Source organism: Penicillium nucicola, assembly GCF_028828085.1.
Source record: "Penicillium nucicola strain IBT 29836 chromosome Unknown utg000009l, whole genome shotgun sequence".
Classification (NCBI taxonomy): Eukaryota; Fungi; Ascomycota; class Eurotiomycetes; order Eurotiales; family Aspergillaceae; genus Penicillium; species Penicillium nucicola.
This window is the reverse complement of record NW_026643133.1, coordinates 590,614-607,543: the sequence shown is the minus strand read 5'-3', so window position 1 is coordinate 607,543 and position 16,930 is coordinate 590,614. Positions and strand designations below refer to the sequence as shown.

The window sequence follows — 16,930 nt, the reverse complement described above, 5'->3', positions numbered from 1 at the left end:
ACTAGTCAGGTCAGTACTGTATCTTTGTTCGTAATGATACCGCGTGTTGGGCGGCAGATGAGCCCATACCCCTCCCACTACCCAACTGTGTTGAAGCTCTTCCTGGAGCATTGATCGGAATCCGCGCCCTTTCCATTGTGATATTGACCTGAACTTCGCAATCATACGTTTGAAGTGCGATCTTTCTGTTCCAGCATCTATATCATGCGTTTCACAAATTGATGGATTACTTTACAGGTCCATTAATTGAAAGTTTGATTTCTGACCGATTGCAGGGCACACTTGCTTGGCTGATTAATCAAAAATATCCAGAGCGGGAAATCTGCGTTCGTCGCGATGGGATTGCAGGAGCCAGGGACATGGGTTTTTTTCTCTCTCTTTCCGACCGGTTGGGGATGAGAGACGCAATGATAGCATCACCTTATAGAGGCTTTGACAGCTACATCCGCTGCCTGGCTCATGTCCTCAATGTCATTGTAAGAGATATCCTCCGTGCCCTGGGGTCGGGGAGTCAGGAACAAGGGCAAGTAGCCCGTGTCTGTTTAAAGACTGGTAACTAGATCACAGTCTATATAGTTCAAGCTTCGTGAGCTAGAAGACCAGCCTGGTATGTCCCACCGTAGCTAACCTGACTCGTACACTTCTTACGATAATGTGAGGCAACGATAAAAGCTTCAGGTCCTCATTTGGGCTACTTGAATTAATTTCATCCATTGCAACAAACTAGTCGAGAAACACAATATGCGATGCATAATAACATCTTAAACTCATACAGTCATAGCCAAAATCTTTTAAATACGGATTCACTCCGAGACTGGCACGTTGTACTCCAGAGATAGGCTACATGATGCTTCCTATGGCTAAATCCTCTACCGCTTCCGGTCTCTCCAAGGCTTCGTACCAAAGTCGAACCTTTTGAATAAAGTATTTGGGGGTTGAGGCTGTACTTTCTTAGCAACAGAATCTGGTTCGTTCTGTTGATTTATTCCAATTGCTTCTAGACTAATAGCGATTGGCAGAAGGCGTTGGGCCTTTTGTTCTTTGGATATACTCTATGCTGCATTATTACACAAATAATAGTCGGGTCCGAATTATAATTTTCAGGACCCTTAGCAATAATTTGCTCAATTATCCGTATGCTATATTGACATAACTATTGCCTGTTATTGTGTTAGAGCAGCACCCAGAAAACACATGCTATACGCAACGCAAAGGCACCGATGAAAAAAAAAGCTTTTGATCTCCCAGCCTTCCTCAAAATATTTTAAAGAAAAAGTCTAATTATGATTGCTTAAATACCTTGAATTGCCTGACATCAATCTGGTGCCAACGTCCTGAGTGCTATAATTCCGCACAGATGGCTTTTCTTGAACATCATATAGCTGCTGGGACATACAGTATTTCGCTCTCCATGGTGTTGAGTCTATCTCTCACTATGTGGCTTTTATACGTACGTGTGCTCAACTATCGTGTTGTCGAACGCCTACTAACGTAGTGAAGGTGTTGGCTACTGCCATTCGAAGGATTTTTCTCCATCCTTTGTCACATCATCCAGGACCCTGGCTTGCAGCTGCTACCCGTTGGTACCCGGCATTCTATGCATGGAGGGGCACTCTGCACACCCATAATCGGCTCTGTCACGATCGATATGGTGAGAAGTAAGAATAACCTCATGCACATAACCCTCGCTCATGTCGGTATCGCAGGACCTGTTTACCGCTCTGGCCCAAACGAGCTGTCTTTCGAAAGCCTCGAAAGCCTGCAAGATATCTACACAGCTAAGCCTGGGGTGATAGGCAAGCCGGATATTTGGAAGTGCTTGAGTGTCGATACCTCTGCCCCGAACATCCTGAGTACGGTAAATGACGAAGAGCATAGGTTTAAGCACCAGACAATCTCGACCATGTTTTCTTCGCACACGATGTGTCGCAATGAAGACCGAATGAAGCCTTATATTGACCATTTTGTTGACCTTCTTGGGGCACCCGGCCAAGATTTGCAGGAACTGTGTAATTGGCTTTCATTGGATATAATCAGTGACCTCCTTTACCATGACTCGTTCAATATGCTGAAGTCTGCGGAGCTTCGCTGGATAATGGCGGCCTACAGAATCATGTCTCGATGGGCTATGACCGTACGTCTGTGTTTACACATGCTGATTGACTTCGCTCACCGAGAGAAAACAGTGCATGGTACAGCCCAAGTCTAGATGTCTGATTTACCTACACTACTTTGTACCCAGTTTTAGGTCCATTGTCAAACTGGGTCAGTGGATGCGGGACAAATCCATTAGACACATCGCAGCAGCAGCAAAAAATGACGACCTTTTCGCATTCTTCTGCAAAGCCGAAAACAAGAAAAGTGACTTCAAATACGACAAGAAGAGTATATGGACCGAAAGTGTTTTGCTACTAGCGGCAGGTACGGCTGGCATGAATCCTGTATGTACTGGGCCATACTTGAGATTGCTAACTAAAGCCCGCTTTAGGCTCCGATACGACGTCAACAACAATGGCTGCTATTTTTTTCTACCTTTATCATAACCGAAAGGCCCTCGACAAGCTGACCAAGAGTTTGCGTAGCGAGTTCAAAGATGAAAGCGAGATCTCAGGTTCCAAGCTAGCAAAGTGCATCTACCTGCAAGCATGTATTCGAGAGGCTATGCGGCTGGTTCCAGCCGTTTCCAACTTGTCGCCCCGCGTGGTACACGCTGAAATGACCACAATAGATGGCTATTTTGTCCGGAAGAATACACACGTGGGCGTCTCTCTCAGCTCCTACAACCGAAATCGGGCCATTTTTGAGAGGCAAGACGAATTTCTGCCAGAAAGGTGGATATCAGCTGATGGGGAACGATTGAAGTTGGACCTCTTCAAGTCATTTGGAGATGGCCGCCGCCGCTGTGCGGGAATGAATCTAGCATTGCTAGAACTGGCACTTGTCGTCGCTCGCGCCCTTTTCAGATACAACGTGTCACTGCCCTCGGTGTGTCACCTGAGCGGAGATCTGGGAGGAACTGGGAAAGGCAGCCATGCTTTTGCTTTTGATGCTTGGATAGTAGCTAGTGGCAGAGTCGGCCAGATTAAGTCCGACTGCTTTGTTCAAAGAGACCAGCGTGACTGACCATCGAGTCAAGTGTATTGCGTGATGAATTGACGATCTCTTTGAGACTGCATTGTAATCACCGATTTCTACTCAAGCGTAACGGCAAAGTGAGAAAAAAAACCTGGCTGCACGGGAGGAAACCCCAACCAAATACTTTCTTGCTCGCAGCCTGCCTTTCAGGCCAAATACTTTGGGTTTACGTGAGTATGTCACTTCCTTGTACGTATATTTGACGAACAAATGACCACTATTCCTTTTCCATCGGAGCTGGATCATGTGTCGAGTGCCCGATCGATGCCTGTCAACCTCAAACTGAAGGCTTTAGGATTGAACTTTCACCCCTCGTGCGCATCTTTAATTCAGCAAATCCGCGGTTTTGTTCCAAGCAATTTTGCGATGTCCGGAGATCTAATATTCCCGGCTTCTTGTAGCATGGTATAGGCGATTCGCTGTCCCGACTTCTTCTGAGGATGTTGTACTGTTTGTACCACCAAATTACTGTCCCTGAGGATAGTGGCAGATTTCATCCGTGTAAAGGAAGCTTCCAGTGTCGGAGAGCGATCTATTTGATGGCGTACATAATCCCAATGAGCTCAGCAGCGTGAAAAGACCATCGCTCCTTGGTCCCAGCCTGCACTTGTTTGCTGTTGATCGTTCCCAGTGAAACATTCAGCAACGGCTGCTACGGCGCCCAGAACGGAGTGTCTTTCCGAGCTGTCCCAGCATACTGCGATATCCGCTGCGGCCAGTGTAGTCACGGCCCGCTTCGGTTATAGTGGACTTCGGGGCTGAGCCAATTGTTTAAATTGTTGAAGTAGTTTTCAGCTTTTGATATCAGGTCCGGGCGAACGATCCACGATTGCTGCATCTTCTGGGGCTCGAAGTAGGGCGCTCCATGTTGGGGACAGGGTTTGCAGTCTAGCGCTGGTACTTTGTGCATAATAGCACAGATGAGGGTGAGTTAGTATCTCACGTGCTTGTGCATCAAGAATTGTTCTTGCCATCATCTGAATGGCAGATAAGATGCGGATGAGAGCCATTGTCTCGTAGTGGATTATACCAGGCAATCTGGGCATGGTCGATAACTGGTGTCAAGTGGAGACCACGAGCAGGTATAGATTCATCATGCCATTACTGTAGCCCCGTAAGGACTGTTGCTCAAAGCGAGCTCACTGGGGCAGCGTAGTACAATAACATTCCATATCAGTTATATTTTCACACTCTTGCCACTTGAAAAACGTCCACTTATCCTTTCAATGTTCATGTATCTTAGCAAGAAAAGGTTTGCAGAGGTTTTATTTCTTTCAGAACCATGATGAAGGTCACATTGTCGAATTCTAAGAGGCTAGAATAGTTACAAACTAATACTTTTACTTTTCGCATCTGTTACTCAATTTCCGATATATAATATGCCCTTGCTTCTCTCAGCCTGTTCGTCAAACTTCTCCTGTATGCTTTCTTATGCAAGTATTGAAAATTCTATATTCTTTCCAAGACTCAATCTTAGCGGGTTTCATCCAAGTTAGCTTTTTTTTGATACCAACTTTCAACATCGGTCAAGAACCGACGAGAATGCAAAATTTAGATTAAATGCCACCCACAACCCGCATACCTTGGGCGCAGCTCAGTTGACCTGGGACCATTCCAATTTTAGCCAGTATAGATTTTCCAAACAATCCCTTGTAGATGCATTGGACCAACGGATAGACAAGCTCATTTCAATGAGGCAAATCAGCCAAAGAAGATCTTTGTATGATGTCCGCCTTCGCCGAAGTCGGAGGCGTGAACGTTCAATGTACCCCTTGAGAAGATCTTGGAGCACGAGCAAATTCCACTGGTGCGTTGCTTCAGACTGCAACCCCCCAATAGAGTTTGATCTAGATTGAGATTGAGGCTGAGTCCCCGTATAGCTTTCAATAAGACCTAGATTCCAGTCTCGGTGGTTTCCAACACTCACCTGTTCAGGACAAATGCGAAGCTCACCTCTTTCCGCACACAAAGCGCTCATAATCTCAATCACAAAATGGGCGACCTGCGCGGGAGCAATATCATCACTACTGGCGTATAATAGATTTATCGCTTTGATTGGACGTTTCCTTTGTAATTTGTTCATTGTAGATGAAAGAGGGAGTATCTTGTTGAACCTGCATCGCTGCTTGAAAAATCGGTTAAATCTTCGCATGGGTGATTTGTGGCAAGACTCAGCAGTCCAGTTGGGAGTGCAAGTAAATAACATTAAATACTACTGTGAGATATCACTAGCTGATCTTAAGTCTCAAATGTAGACGATTCCAAAAAAGGTTCATAAGCCAAAGACATACAGTACAGTACGCTTGGAGTTTTAACCGTTAATAAATAATTGATGAGATGCGAGGGAAATAGTTTTAATTTAGTATCAATTCATCTTAAATAATTTTCGGGGCTATGGCTCGGCAGCAAGTGGAAGCAGGAAATACAATAAGCTCTACCAAATAACGGTGAGGGCCATCTATCATAGCCCGCTGTCGTGGCCTCGTCGGCATCTTGAGGGCCAAGACGGCCTCCCAGGTCAGATTAAAAATACAGCAAAGCCCACTTAGTTTGGCGAGGGCTTAAGAACACCCGAAACTATTATATGTGATGTATTTCCACAGTTTTATCAAAAGCATAGGGCCCTGCCGTGCCACCTTGTGGTGTACCTCCAAGCAATCGCGTGACATATGTCGAGTTCCATCTAGCATTGCCCGTACCCTTCGTGATGTAGTGTTCGACTATATTAAATATTACTGGAGAACTTCCCACCAATTAAAATAATACGATGCAACAAAATTCAGGCCTTAGTGTCTTCATATGCCAGGCAAATATTTCAATCCAAAAAATGAAATTCCACATTATCTGATGTAGGTACATGTAGTAGTATGGAAACATAACCTCAATAGCAACAGACTGGCGTGGCAGACTTTGTCATTTAATAAGCTGTTGAGCAGCAATACACGACCTAGCTCTACACAAACGAGCCAGTGTCTAGTCTAATTCTGGCAGGATTTGTAGACCTACTTCCATGTTCCGATCGACACTCATGTTGTTTCACGTAATGGGACAAGCGTTATGTCTGTTAGAGTACAGCTGTATCCCTGGCTTTCCTTTGACATTATATCATTAAATACATGGGCCGAAGTTCCAACTTCGCGGCATAACAAGAATATGCCCTTATGTAGCCTAAGAGGCGATTCTTCTATAAGTCATGTGGTAAGTTACCGCTCCATATCTCAATATGCTCACACTAGGTTCAAAATTGGATTGGTGCGCCTCGGAGGAGGCAGTAGACGCATGGGCCGGACGTCCATAGACATAAGGAGTCCGGCCAATGCCACCGCCTCAATCATTACAATATTTTAAAATAGGCGGTCACGTCACTTAGTGTCCACGTCCACTTATCGTGCCAAGCCTCAAGGCAGTCACGTGCGAGGCAGATTCGTTTTTGGCATAAAAGGGCATACATAGCCAGCCTATCGACCGTCGGATCATACGGACAAAATTCTCTTCCAATTCGAAAGCGAGCTTAGAGGCTTGTTCTGTTTCGTAAATTTGGCATAACAGGCGAAATAAACAAGGATCTCTGTGTGACCAACATATAAACATTTATTTAATATCTGCTCTTAGGAGCTTGGTGTGCTTGCGCTGAACATCAGGAAACCATTACCACAACACCTCGTGTCCCTTCCGACGTTTCCGACTATTACATTTATTGGGTTCCATACACCAAGAATGGAAGCAACTCTTTTTCGATCGCTCCTATATTGCTGTTTAACCGGGCTGCTCATAGCTGTTTCATACCAACGTTTCCTAGCGAATGCCTCATTCCTGCTAGGACGGGTTGTCGCTGCTGTTATCTTGCCACCTTGCTTTGGTGCTCCCTCCTATCTGGGCGGATATAAGCCACGCCCAGAATACTGGGACCTTGACCTTGATGGTCGAAAACCAGTGCTTTTCTCCTTCAAAACCCCCTTCTCAGAAGTGAGAGCCTACTATGTACCGCCGCTCCAGCAGTCCGACGTCCAGCAATTGATTGTGGGATATCCAGGAAATACTCGCGCGGTTGGAGCCCTCATGTCAGATTTCTGGCAGCACTTCGGGCCGCATGTTCATCTGATGCTGGTGAACCCCCCTGGGTATGGCCATTTTGATGAAGATAGGTCTTCACCTATGATAGGCAGGAATGATGCGCTTCTGGAGGCGTGGCTTCGTGCGATCCCAGATACTTTGGAACGGGACTTCCTGACTTCACCAAACATCGAGTGGGAGAGATTCAATCCACGTACAGTGGTCAAAAATGATAATGTCATCAAGACAAGCGCAGGTCCAATCGATAAACTTCCAAGAACTTTTGTTGATTGGAACATCATTGGCTTTGGGCGGTCGTTTGGTGCCTTTCTTGACTCATGCTCCCCCTCCACAAGCGACTCGGACGTGTTATATATGGCGTTCCAAAGCATCGAGAAAATAAATCCGGCTGGTATCCGTGGATTGATCTGGAGACTCCTTCGTCCTTGGAATCCGTTCCCGAGCTGCGGTAGTCAACTAATTCCTGATGCATTGCAATCTTCACTGAATGAGCCTCAACGACAATTTATTAAAGGATATAATGGGACTGTTTTTACTGGATTGACGTCAAACCTTGCCCCGATTTTTGAGGCTGGAAAAATGTCTCTTGTGGCTGTCGCCTCCAGAGAAGATGTCGTTGGTAGAATGGAAGCCCCAACTCAGGGAACCGATGGTATGACATATTTTGTTCTTGAAGGTGATCACGGGGCACTACCCAATGCGGATTTTAAAAGGATCTTGAGAAAGCATTTGGACGACTGTGCAGCTGCGCATAGAGCCCGACAACTTGGACAAGAGGAAATATAGTCCGTGTTTGTAGACAAATGAGGAGTGACCATCTAGAATGACATTAAGAAGGTGAACAAAGATATCTATGTGAGCTCCTAGTGTCGTCTATGGTTCTCTATCTTTTTACGTGCAGATTACTTCCAAGGGCATACAATAAAGAATAGGTCATTCCATTTACTATATGGCATCATGGTTTAACAATGACAAGCTGCTGAGGTGTCAATACGAATACTTGTATGGCAGGCGGGGCATCAGGGCATATGAGAATGAAGAATAACAAAGACGTGGCGGTATACAATGGAGACGGTAATATTTACAGAGCACAGATAGTAAAACGAGTAACATATTTGGATACGGAAATTCTTGAAAGGCAGCAGTGAACGTGGAAGGCCCAAAGTTGTAGAATAAAAGCATAGAAGTAAAAGAAAGTGCTGGAGGCACGCGAAAGTATCGGTGTAGATTAGGGCTACGTAGGCGAGGCGGAATGACAGGCGAATAGCAAGAAGAGAGCAGCAGACAGTCTGAATGTCGAGGAAGCAGCACTGGCATAGGCATATTATTGTGATAGCGGACTGAAAGGGTGTACGGCATAAGATACAGGGATGATCCTGGCAAAGCATGCAAAGCACGATGATCAGAAAGCAGAGAGACAAAAGAGGCAAGCGAACACGAGAAGGAAGAAACGTGACCTGGGATCCAACCATGACCAATGAGAGAGAGGCTTGGCGGGAGGGTAGGGTGTGTGTCTGTCGCTGCGTTTTTGGCAGCGTCAACGTCGGCGTTGCGAAGCCGTGGGGTTGGTAACCCCTTCCACTCCGTTCCTTCGTTTCAGGGCATTCTACTACTACTACTACTGTACCAGGCGCGATGATTGTATCACTTCATCCAAGTATTTGTGATCACTGTTGCTCTGGCATGCCTCGAAAGCGCGGGCTTTGTTGGAACAGACATGTGCTAGTCCCCACTTGGCCTCATTGAGACCTGTATCACAACCACAACAGCAAGACTAGTAGCCACAATATTTTAGTTTATTCCGAGATATCATAGCCTCGATGATGCAAGCAGGAACGATAGTCTAGCTTTGGGTTCGCAATACTAGCATTAGAAAGAGTAAGCATACCCCGGAAGAATATCAATTTTTTTCATTTTGTTACTCGTGATAATAACCTCAGCACAAACCGGTTGTGGGACAGGAGTCTCCTTTTCGCCAGCTTGGCTCTTGCGCTGAATCTTCGGGACAGCCTTTCGCTCACTTGCAGGTCTGGGGCTGTGCCTTCAGGATTACGACTGTCACTTTGTCGCCATGTTTGAGCCCGTGGCCATTTCTTTATGCAGCTGCTACGAAGAAGAGAGGCGCAGGTTCTGGAACGTACAAGGCGTTCAACCGCAGCAGCAACCCCGGCCATCGGATGAATTCCTCTCACGACCGACACTTGAGCTCTGCTGCGCCCCCACATAGGCTTTAAGTACTGAATAATATTCTTGCAAGTCTTCCATTTCAATAGCAACGCGCAAATCCCCTACTATGATGTGTCAGTCCCCTGCAGTATCTCCTCTCATTTGACATTCTCATATACGTTTCATGTGATACTGATAATGCTACTTTAGCAAACACCTGGCACAGTGCAGTCTCGCATGCCCATCTCACCGACGTCGAGTCCCAGGAAAATTCTAAGAGAATATGCGATTCCAACCACGATCTCAGCAGTCGTTATCGCGGAGATATATCTCCTGGCAATTCTGCTGGCACTGATGAGTACAGCCATGGTGTTCCATCGACTCCGAGCAAGGTGGTCAACTTCCCACGCGCCGCGTATATTGAAGAAACTGGAACAAGAGCTGGTGATGCGAAAAAACAGCCAAAGTTTACTGTTGCGAGTCAGTTGCGGGCTACGATTCTGAATTCCTGGATCAATGTGCTTGTTCTCGCTGCGCCGGCTGGTATTTCGTTGCACGTTGTCAAGGGAAATCCAATTGCCATCTTCGTCGTTAACTTCATTGCGATTATCCCACTGGCCGCGATGCTGAGTTATGCGACCGAAGAACTCGCTCTGCGAACGGGCGAGGCAATTGGAGGATTGTTGAATGCCTCCTTTGGAAATGCGGTAGAGTTGATCGTTGCTATTATCGCGCTGGCCAAGGGAAATGTTCAGATCGTGCAGACTTCGCTGATTGGAAGCATGCTCTCGAACCTGCTGCTTGTTTTGGGAATGTGTTTCTTCTTTGGTGGTATCGATCGTGTCGAACAGCATTTTAATATCACTGTCGCACAGACCGCAGCGAGTATGCTCGCATTTGCCGTGAGTAGCTTGATCATCCCCACTGCCTTCTGTATATGGCCCACCACCACCGACGTGGACAAAACCGCCAGTCTTTCCCGAGGAATCAGCATTCTTCTCCTGATCACTTACGGTTGCTACCTGTTCTTCCACCTGAAATCCCACGTCGACATATACAGCCGCCCTGGACGCAAAGTCGAAAGACGCCACAAAAAGATTCACCGAGGCGACACGAGGCGCGGAATCGCTCAGGTGGCCAGAATTTCTGCTGTACTCATGGGTGGAAGCGTGCGCCAAATCCAGATGCAAGACCCACATAACGAGCCTGAGCAGCCACAGCTGACCATCCTGGTCGCATTGATTACGCTAGGCGTTTCAACTACGCTTGTAGCCTTCTGTGCAGAGTTCATGGTTAGCTCCATCGATGCACTCACCGCCACTGGTAGCATTGGTGAGACGTTTGTTGGGCTGATTCTTCTTCCCATCGTCGGCAATGCAGTAGAGCACGCTACCGCCGTGACAGTTGCTTGCAAGGATAAAATGGACCTTGCAATAGGTGTAGCCGTGGGATCAAGCATGCAAATTGCGCTACTAGTTCTGCCTCTGATTGTCGTTATTGGCTGGATCATGGAGGTTGAAGACATGGTACGTACTCATCGCGAGCCCTCATTATCATCTTGATAAATCCTCTGGGATATAAGGATTAATACTAACGACAACAGACGCTCAACTTCCAAGCTTTCCAAATCGTCGTCCTCTTTGTAGCTGTCCTGCTTGTAAACTACCTCATTTCGGACGGCAAGTCTCACTGGCTTGAGGGTGTCTTGCTTATGATGATGTATCTGATTATTGCTATTGCTGCTTGGTATGTAGGTTCTTTATCCGGAGTGCATGACTATATAGCTGATGAGATGCTAATCCTCGATAGGTTTATGAACTAATCTATTGTGGCCTGATGGCTAAAAGTACCTTGCTCAATCCTCATATTTGAGGTTTTGCAGTATCATCGAATACGCTCCTGCTGGAGTGTAGTCGTCATGAAAATAGCTGATTGGCTACCCATATCCTCTTGGTTTTTTCCTTCTTTTGATCTAAGTTGAAGCTCTCTATTCGATGATCTCCTCATCTGAAAGGCCGACGGACCACGTATGTCAGATAGCAAATAATTATCGTCGGTTATCCTTTCCATTTATAAAGAAACTACATGCACAGTGCCCATAATAGACAACAAATGATCAAACAGTCAAAATTGAAAGCCAAGAGGCGGGACCATCTCTCAATATTGAAGGACTAGTGTACCAGCTGGCCAGAACGTATTATTAAGATTCAGATAAGAGGCCCATTTCATGCTGAAGGTTTTAGTTCAGTTCATACCTTTTTTTGACTCAAGTATATACTAAAGCATGTATACAGTACCGTAGCGAGCAGAGTAACCGTGCCGAAATATCAACGAAGTACCTTGCGCAACAGCCATTATATATCAGATCTTCATTCACATTGGCTGTGACAACGTCCAGACCTAGCCCCACAAATTCTCATCAGTTCCATATTCGCTCCATAACCAACGAAAGCTAAGCTGTTCTTCACTACTTTGGCCAACTTCATCTAATTATTACCATACGAAACCTCTGGGGCTCCTCCTCCTTCATGCCTTGGTATGTACCTGACATGAAATATTGCACAAAGTTTATTAGAGGAAAGTTTACCCGTGATGTGCTGTGACGGTTTCTTACATTAGCCCAACTTGGATGATCTGTCGCGTCCAAATTTGAGGGCCAGCTCCCAGTTCAAAAATGTACTTCTTCCGATCTAAAAATAGGGATTGCCGGCAGCAGGAATGCCCTCCCCCCTAATGTTCCGACAAGAATATGATTGGAAGACTTTTTGGAAGAGAGTGCCCCACTCTCTATTATAACATTGCCCCAAAAAGTCGAGCCTGAGTCTCGACGTAATTCCCCGATTAGGTGAATTTTGGATACGGGAGGGACCCGCCAGTAAGCGGGAGGGACCCCCCCACGAAGTGGGGCGGCCGTACGGCCAGCGAAGCAGAGGTGAGCGTACTTACCCGAAGGGTACTGGCGCTTTAGCGGCAGCAAATTGAACGAGCGATATGCGAGACTAACGGAAAGGCGGCTGCAGGATTGCAGCCAATCAAATTGCCCTTGTGGGCAAAAAATACGCGGTAGCGTACCGGCAGCGTACTGCCATCCCTATAGGGGCGGTCAGACACTGACCGCTGACGAAAGAAGGAATTCTTGGCATGAGCCTGTGAGTCTGGTATAATTACCAGAAGCAGTAATTCTTGGCAGATACTGCCAACACATGTAAAACTCACGTGAGAACACGTGAGAATAGTGAGCATACCTGCTTACGCCAGTGTCGCAGATTTCGGTAGAAATAATCACATGATAATTCCAGGCTGAATACAGCAGGAATTATAAATAGGCCGGGTGTTCCCGCCCTAGATTATACATCACACCTTTAAATAAAGGTGCTCCTGTCGCAAATAAATATTTAAATTTTGCGCCTCATACTTGAAGCAATGGCGTCGCTATTGCAAAGGCTCAGTAAGCACACAACATGTGCTTCGGCCAGTTACACGGTTACGTCAACAAGGTTGAAAGCTGAAGATGAAGCTGAATCTACTTTACTCAAAGCGCAGCGCGCGTTGATGAACAACATGGAAGCTCTGGGAAACCCAGAGTGGGTGTTAATATGCATTCCGGATGGAATCTCGGATTACTACACCATGAGGTATGTGTTTGAGTTCCGCGGCAAGAGACCGCCGCGGCCTATAAGAATCGAATGTCCCGACATTCACGCGGACAGCACATGTCTCTACGAGCATTCTTTTCAAGAAACAATTGAATATCACTTGTACGACCGAAATCCGTACGTGATTTTGTATGACAGTGCAGGATGGAACAGGATGGAACAGGACCTTTGAGGTTGACTATGGGGGCATAGTCACCCAATATACCCTGGAAGGATTTGAAAGAAGTCAAATTGCAAACGAACAAAATGTTCGATTACTTGTAAGTTAAGCGCATGTTGCGATCATAATTAACATCAAAATGTTAACTTTGAAAGAAGATTTTACTACATCAGAACATCGTTTATTGGATACAACGGAGTGTGACTTTTCGGAAGGATTTGAGTACTTAAGTGAATATATATAGTGTAGTGGGAAAATCACGAGATTTGTATGATTACTGCCTCAGGCAGTGATATCCTCTAGGAAGGGTTATGGGCAATCTACGACTGTAGAGAAGGATAGACAGTTTCAAGAATGCCACTCATTTCCTGATTCAAGATCTATGATCATTATACTCCTTGATATAGCATCTGATTATTCCTGATAGGCATCATCTGTCTAGAGCTCACAGACCTGACTTGTTGTTGGGTTTTCTTGCCACCATTTGTCGACCCGTCTGTTTTGACCAGACTGCCATCGAGCATATCCCATTTCAATATCTACAACATCAAGTGTTGATGGGAAAAACTTGGGGGGCCCCAGGCTCTGCCTGGGGGGCGAAGCCCTTAGTTACGAAATAGTTGAGTTAAATATACGTTCACAAAGTGTACTGATAATTCTATAGAATTAACCCAAGGTGGTGTCTGTTTGTGTTTCAAACAAGAAAAGAAGATAGCATGGAGCGCAGCGACTCGGTACGCGGAACAAGTACACCAGGCTGAATCAGCCTGGCATGAACTATAAGTAGTTCGGGTCGGACCTTTTTTTTTTAATAAAAAATATGAAAGTATTTGATACTCAGTATGAGCTTTTTCCTTTCGGAACAAAGGAGGTTTATCCTTTCGGAGTTGACTGAACATTACTATGCCTTTTGTTACCGACGCCCGACAACTTATCCAGCGGACTAATCCTTGGGGCCTGGAGGGCCATTGGCACTCCTGCTGTATGGCCCGTGCTTCTTTCCCACAAGTCCTCCATCCTCGATGAATTTTCTAGCCACTGGCGGGAAGCGCTGTATCAGTTTCTCACACTGCGAGTTATTATCCTCTGACATGTACATATAGTCGTCGTTGGCCTTACAAGTCTTGGCGACAGCTTGGACCAGGCGCTTCTCTTCCGCCGGGAAGATGTTCATGGCGCTGCGCCAGATGTTCCCCGAGCGCGGCATGAGATAGTCGAACGCATCCTTGAAGCAGCCGTCCTTATTGTAGGGGGGTTGATCAATGGATAGGACGGCTGTAGTCCTGTCGAAACCCGTCTCTGGGAAGTGGAATCTCGCGATGGGCGCGTCGAACATGCGCCGCTCCATGAAGTCACCGCCGTACGCCGCGGTCAGCTCCATGCAATCTACGCCGTCCCCGGTGGACCAGAGTTTGATGCTGATCGTGTAAGGTAGGAAGATGTCGGTTCTACGGGCGGGCGTGAAATCGAGCGTGCTGCCTCTCGAGCCGAATGAAGGTGTGTACCACTCAAGCAGCGCGTCCCATAGCCACCACAGCAGTGGGGCCTCGTCATTGAAGCTGATCGGCTTCTCGAAGCGCTTTATGAGCTGACAGCTTCACCTGTCAGCGTATCGCAAGCTCGGCAACCGGAGCAGGCTGTGGTCTGCGAAGAGCGCCGCCTTTATGTGGGGTCGCTGGAGCGTTCCGGCCATTTGGAAGCCGAATCGCCCAACGAGCTGCGATACGTCTTCGGCGGCATTCTGCATCTCGGCGAGCAGGACTGTGGGCTCTGACGAGAGTGGCATCCCGGTGGGATGGTGCAAGGCTACACTGCTAACCGGCCGGTTCTGGAGACTAGCGTTCGCGGCGTGCCCACAGTCAAGCGGCAAATCGTGAGTGTCTGTTGTGGTGCTTGGAGTGGCTATATTCCCGTAGCCGGTACTGCCGTCCGCGATCGTGCTCGAGTCAACTGTATTGTCTATTGTGTCGACCAGGTGGTCGGACCGCCCAGAGAAGTACCCAAAGGGATCCTTCATTATATAAGTCGTTCTCGGGAAGGACGAGTCGGTGTAGTGATTGTAGGGGCAATAACAGAAAGAAATCATGAAGCACGGTTTCTACCAGCTTGATAGGACATCAACCAAGCATTTATACCATTATAATAACTCGGGTATTTGGTAAGAATTACTCAAAGTGATGGGTGACTCACTATTAAATGAGGTACAGCCACCATTTTACCCTACGCCCCCGGTCCCGTCTGACGCAGTGGGTGCTGACCACACACCGCGGGCGAAAAGCATCAAGCTGTGGTAGTTATGTTGTAAGCGGCCAAACTAGCGCTAAGCAGGTGCTCTCTAGGCAGTACCCAGCCTCACAGACGACGTAGGCCAAGAGCCTCCGGCAACGCGGCGAACCAATTAGAGGTAAATGTCACCGCGAGAAAGTGAGGGACTTTTCATTTTCCATCGCACTGGGAGGCGCAGCAAAATTGGAAGACCGGAAACCCAATCGCTTTTAATTTGCAACATCAACTTACAATATGCCCATGCTCGCTCGAAGTTTGCCATGTACTCCCTGTCTGTTCATATTTCCATGTCTTTTTGTGCGAATTTCCGTCGTTTCAGGCAGAGAAATGCCCTTGGAAAAGTAAGTATTCCGTAGTCGGACTGATTACACTTTTAACAGTTTTCATGACCTGCATAAAAGAGGACACTTAAAAAATCTTGCTGCAATTAAATACATGCAATACCGGGCTTACTTTGATCGCTTCATGAAGGGCAGCATTTAGACTCACTTTTTTCAACGATAATAATGGCTTCACAGAGAGGACAATTAGACGTCGATAGGAAGAGACGATAGGCCTTAATGTAGATGCAGTCAGGTCTCTATCGTAGTAAAGGTAGGCCACGTCGAATATATTGTTATTAGGTGTGTTCCACTGCTGAGAACAATGTAGGGCTATAGTTTATACAGAGTACGGACCATAATATGGCTAGGTATTGCTATAGGATCCAGATCATACTGCTGCGCGATGCTTGCTCTAAAATAGATATCTAGTGAGGCCGGTGAAAGTAAATAGCTCGTGTTCCCAGAGTGCTGTCCCTGTCTCAAGGTCTCGAATTTAACATACCAAATCCATCTTGCTATCTTAATTCTTCCCTAGCCTTTAGGTCAGCTTTCGTATCCATCAAAGGGCCATCAGCTGAGAAGATATTTTGCCGTAAGACACTATTTGCTATTTTGGAAACCAATACCGAACCGTTTTCCAAAAAATTTTGATGCTTGTTGTCTAGATGCCATTAAGGTATATGAAAGTCAATAGTTACCGAAAAGTGGCAGGTGACAGTACCACTTCCCAGGTCTCGTATAGTGCAATGTGCCGAAATTTCATGAAGCCCAACCCCCGGCTCATGATGGATCGGGCTACGTATACATAGTGTCTTGAAAAGCCATGTCAAGGATATGATAGACTCTAGTCGAGAGCTGGGCCGGACTGAATATCGACTTTGTGGGTTATGCAGAAATTCACCAATTTCCATACTAATATCTCTGTAATTAAGAGGACTTAGACCGCCGCAATATTGATATGACCACGCTCTGGGAAGGTTTTTACAACGCTAACCCCCATTTTCCTTGATTTGAAGTACCCTGACCGATGCATATAATATAACGTTAGTTGGTCAAATGGGTGTGCAAACCTCAGAAGTGTTGCCAGCCCTGGTGCAATGGAGCTCCGTAATGTTGTCAAGTTTAGTGAC

General features: G+C 46.5%; 4 protein-coding genes across 4 annotated transcripts; 3 read left to right on the top strand and 1 right to left on the bottom strand.

The window, feature by feature from the left end:
- Window positions 1–1,672: 1,672 nt before the first annotated feature.
- Window positions 1,673–3,123, top strand: N7511_008499 (cytochrome P450 monooxygenase; the record flags this gene model as incomplete). The annotated part of the gene is made up of 3 exons (XM_057130876.1): window positions 1,673–2,134; window positions 2,187–2,421; window positions 2,489–3,123. The coding sequence occupies 3 exons, from the start codon at window positions 1,673–1,675 to the stop codon at window positions 3,121–3,123; spliced, it is 1,332 nt and encodes a 443-aa protein (XP_056981607.1).
- Window positions 3,124–6,852: 3,729 nt separating this feature from the next.
- N7511_008498 (uncharacterized protein) lies at window positions 6,853–7,995 on the top strand (the record flags this gene model as incomplete). The annotated part of the gene is made up of 1 exon (XM_057130875.1): window positions 6,853–7,995. The coding sequence occupies one exon, from the start codon at window positions 6,853–6,855 to the stop codon at window positions 7,993–7,995; it is 1,143 nt and encodes a 380-aa protein (XP_056981606.1).
- Window positions 7,996–9,502: 1,507 nt separating this feature from the next.
- N7511_008497 (uncharacterized protein) lies at window positions 9,503–11,197 on the top strand (the record flags this gene model as incomplete). The annotated part of the gene is made up of 4 exons (XM_057130874.1): window positions 9,503–9,509; window positions 9,586–10,901; window positions 10,979–11,121; window positions 11,185–11,197. 4 exons carry the CDS (start codon window positions 9,503–9,505, stop codon window positions 11,195–11,197), a joined length of 1,479 nt encoding a protein of 492 aa, XP_056981605.1.
- Window positions 11,198–14,134: 2,937 nt separating this feature from the next.
- N7511_008496 (uncharacterized protein) lies at window positions 14,135–15,208 on the bottom strand (the record flags this gene model as incomplete). Its single annotated transcript, XM_057130873.1, has 2 exons — window positions 14,135–14,779; window positions 14,918–15,208. 2 exons carry the CDS (start codon window positions 15,206–15,208, stop codon window positions 14,135–14,137), a joined length of 936 nt encoding a protein of 311 aa, XP_056981604.1.
- Window positions 15,209–16,930: the final 1,722 nt, after the last annotated feature.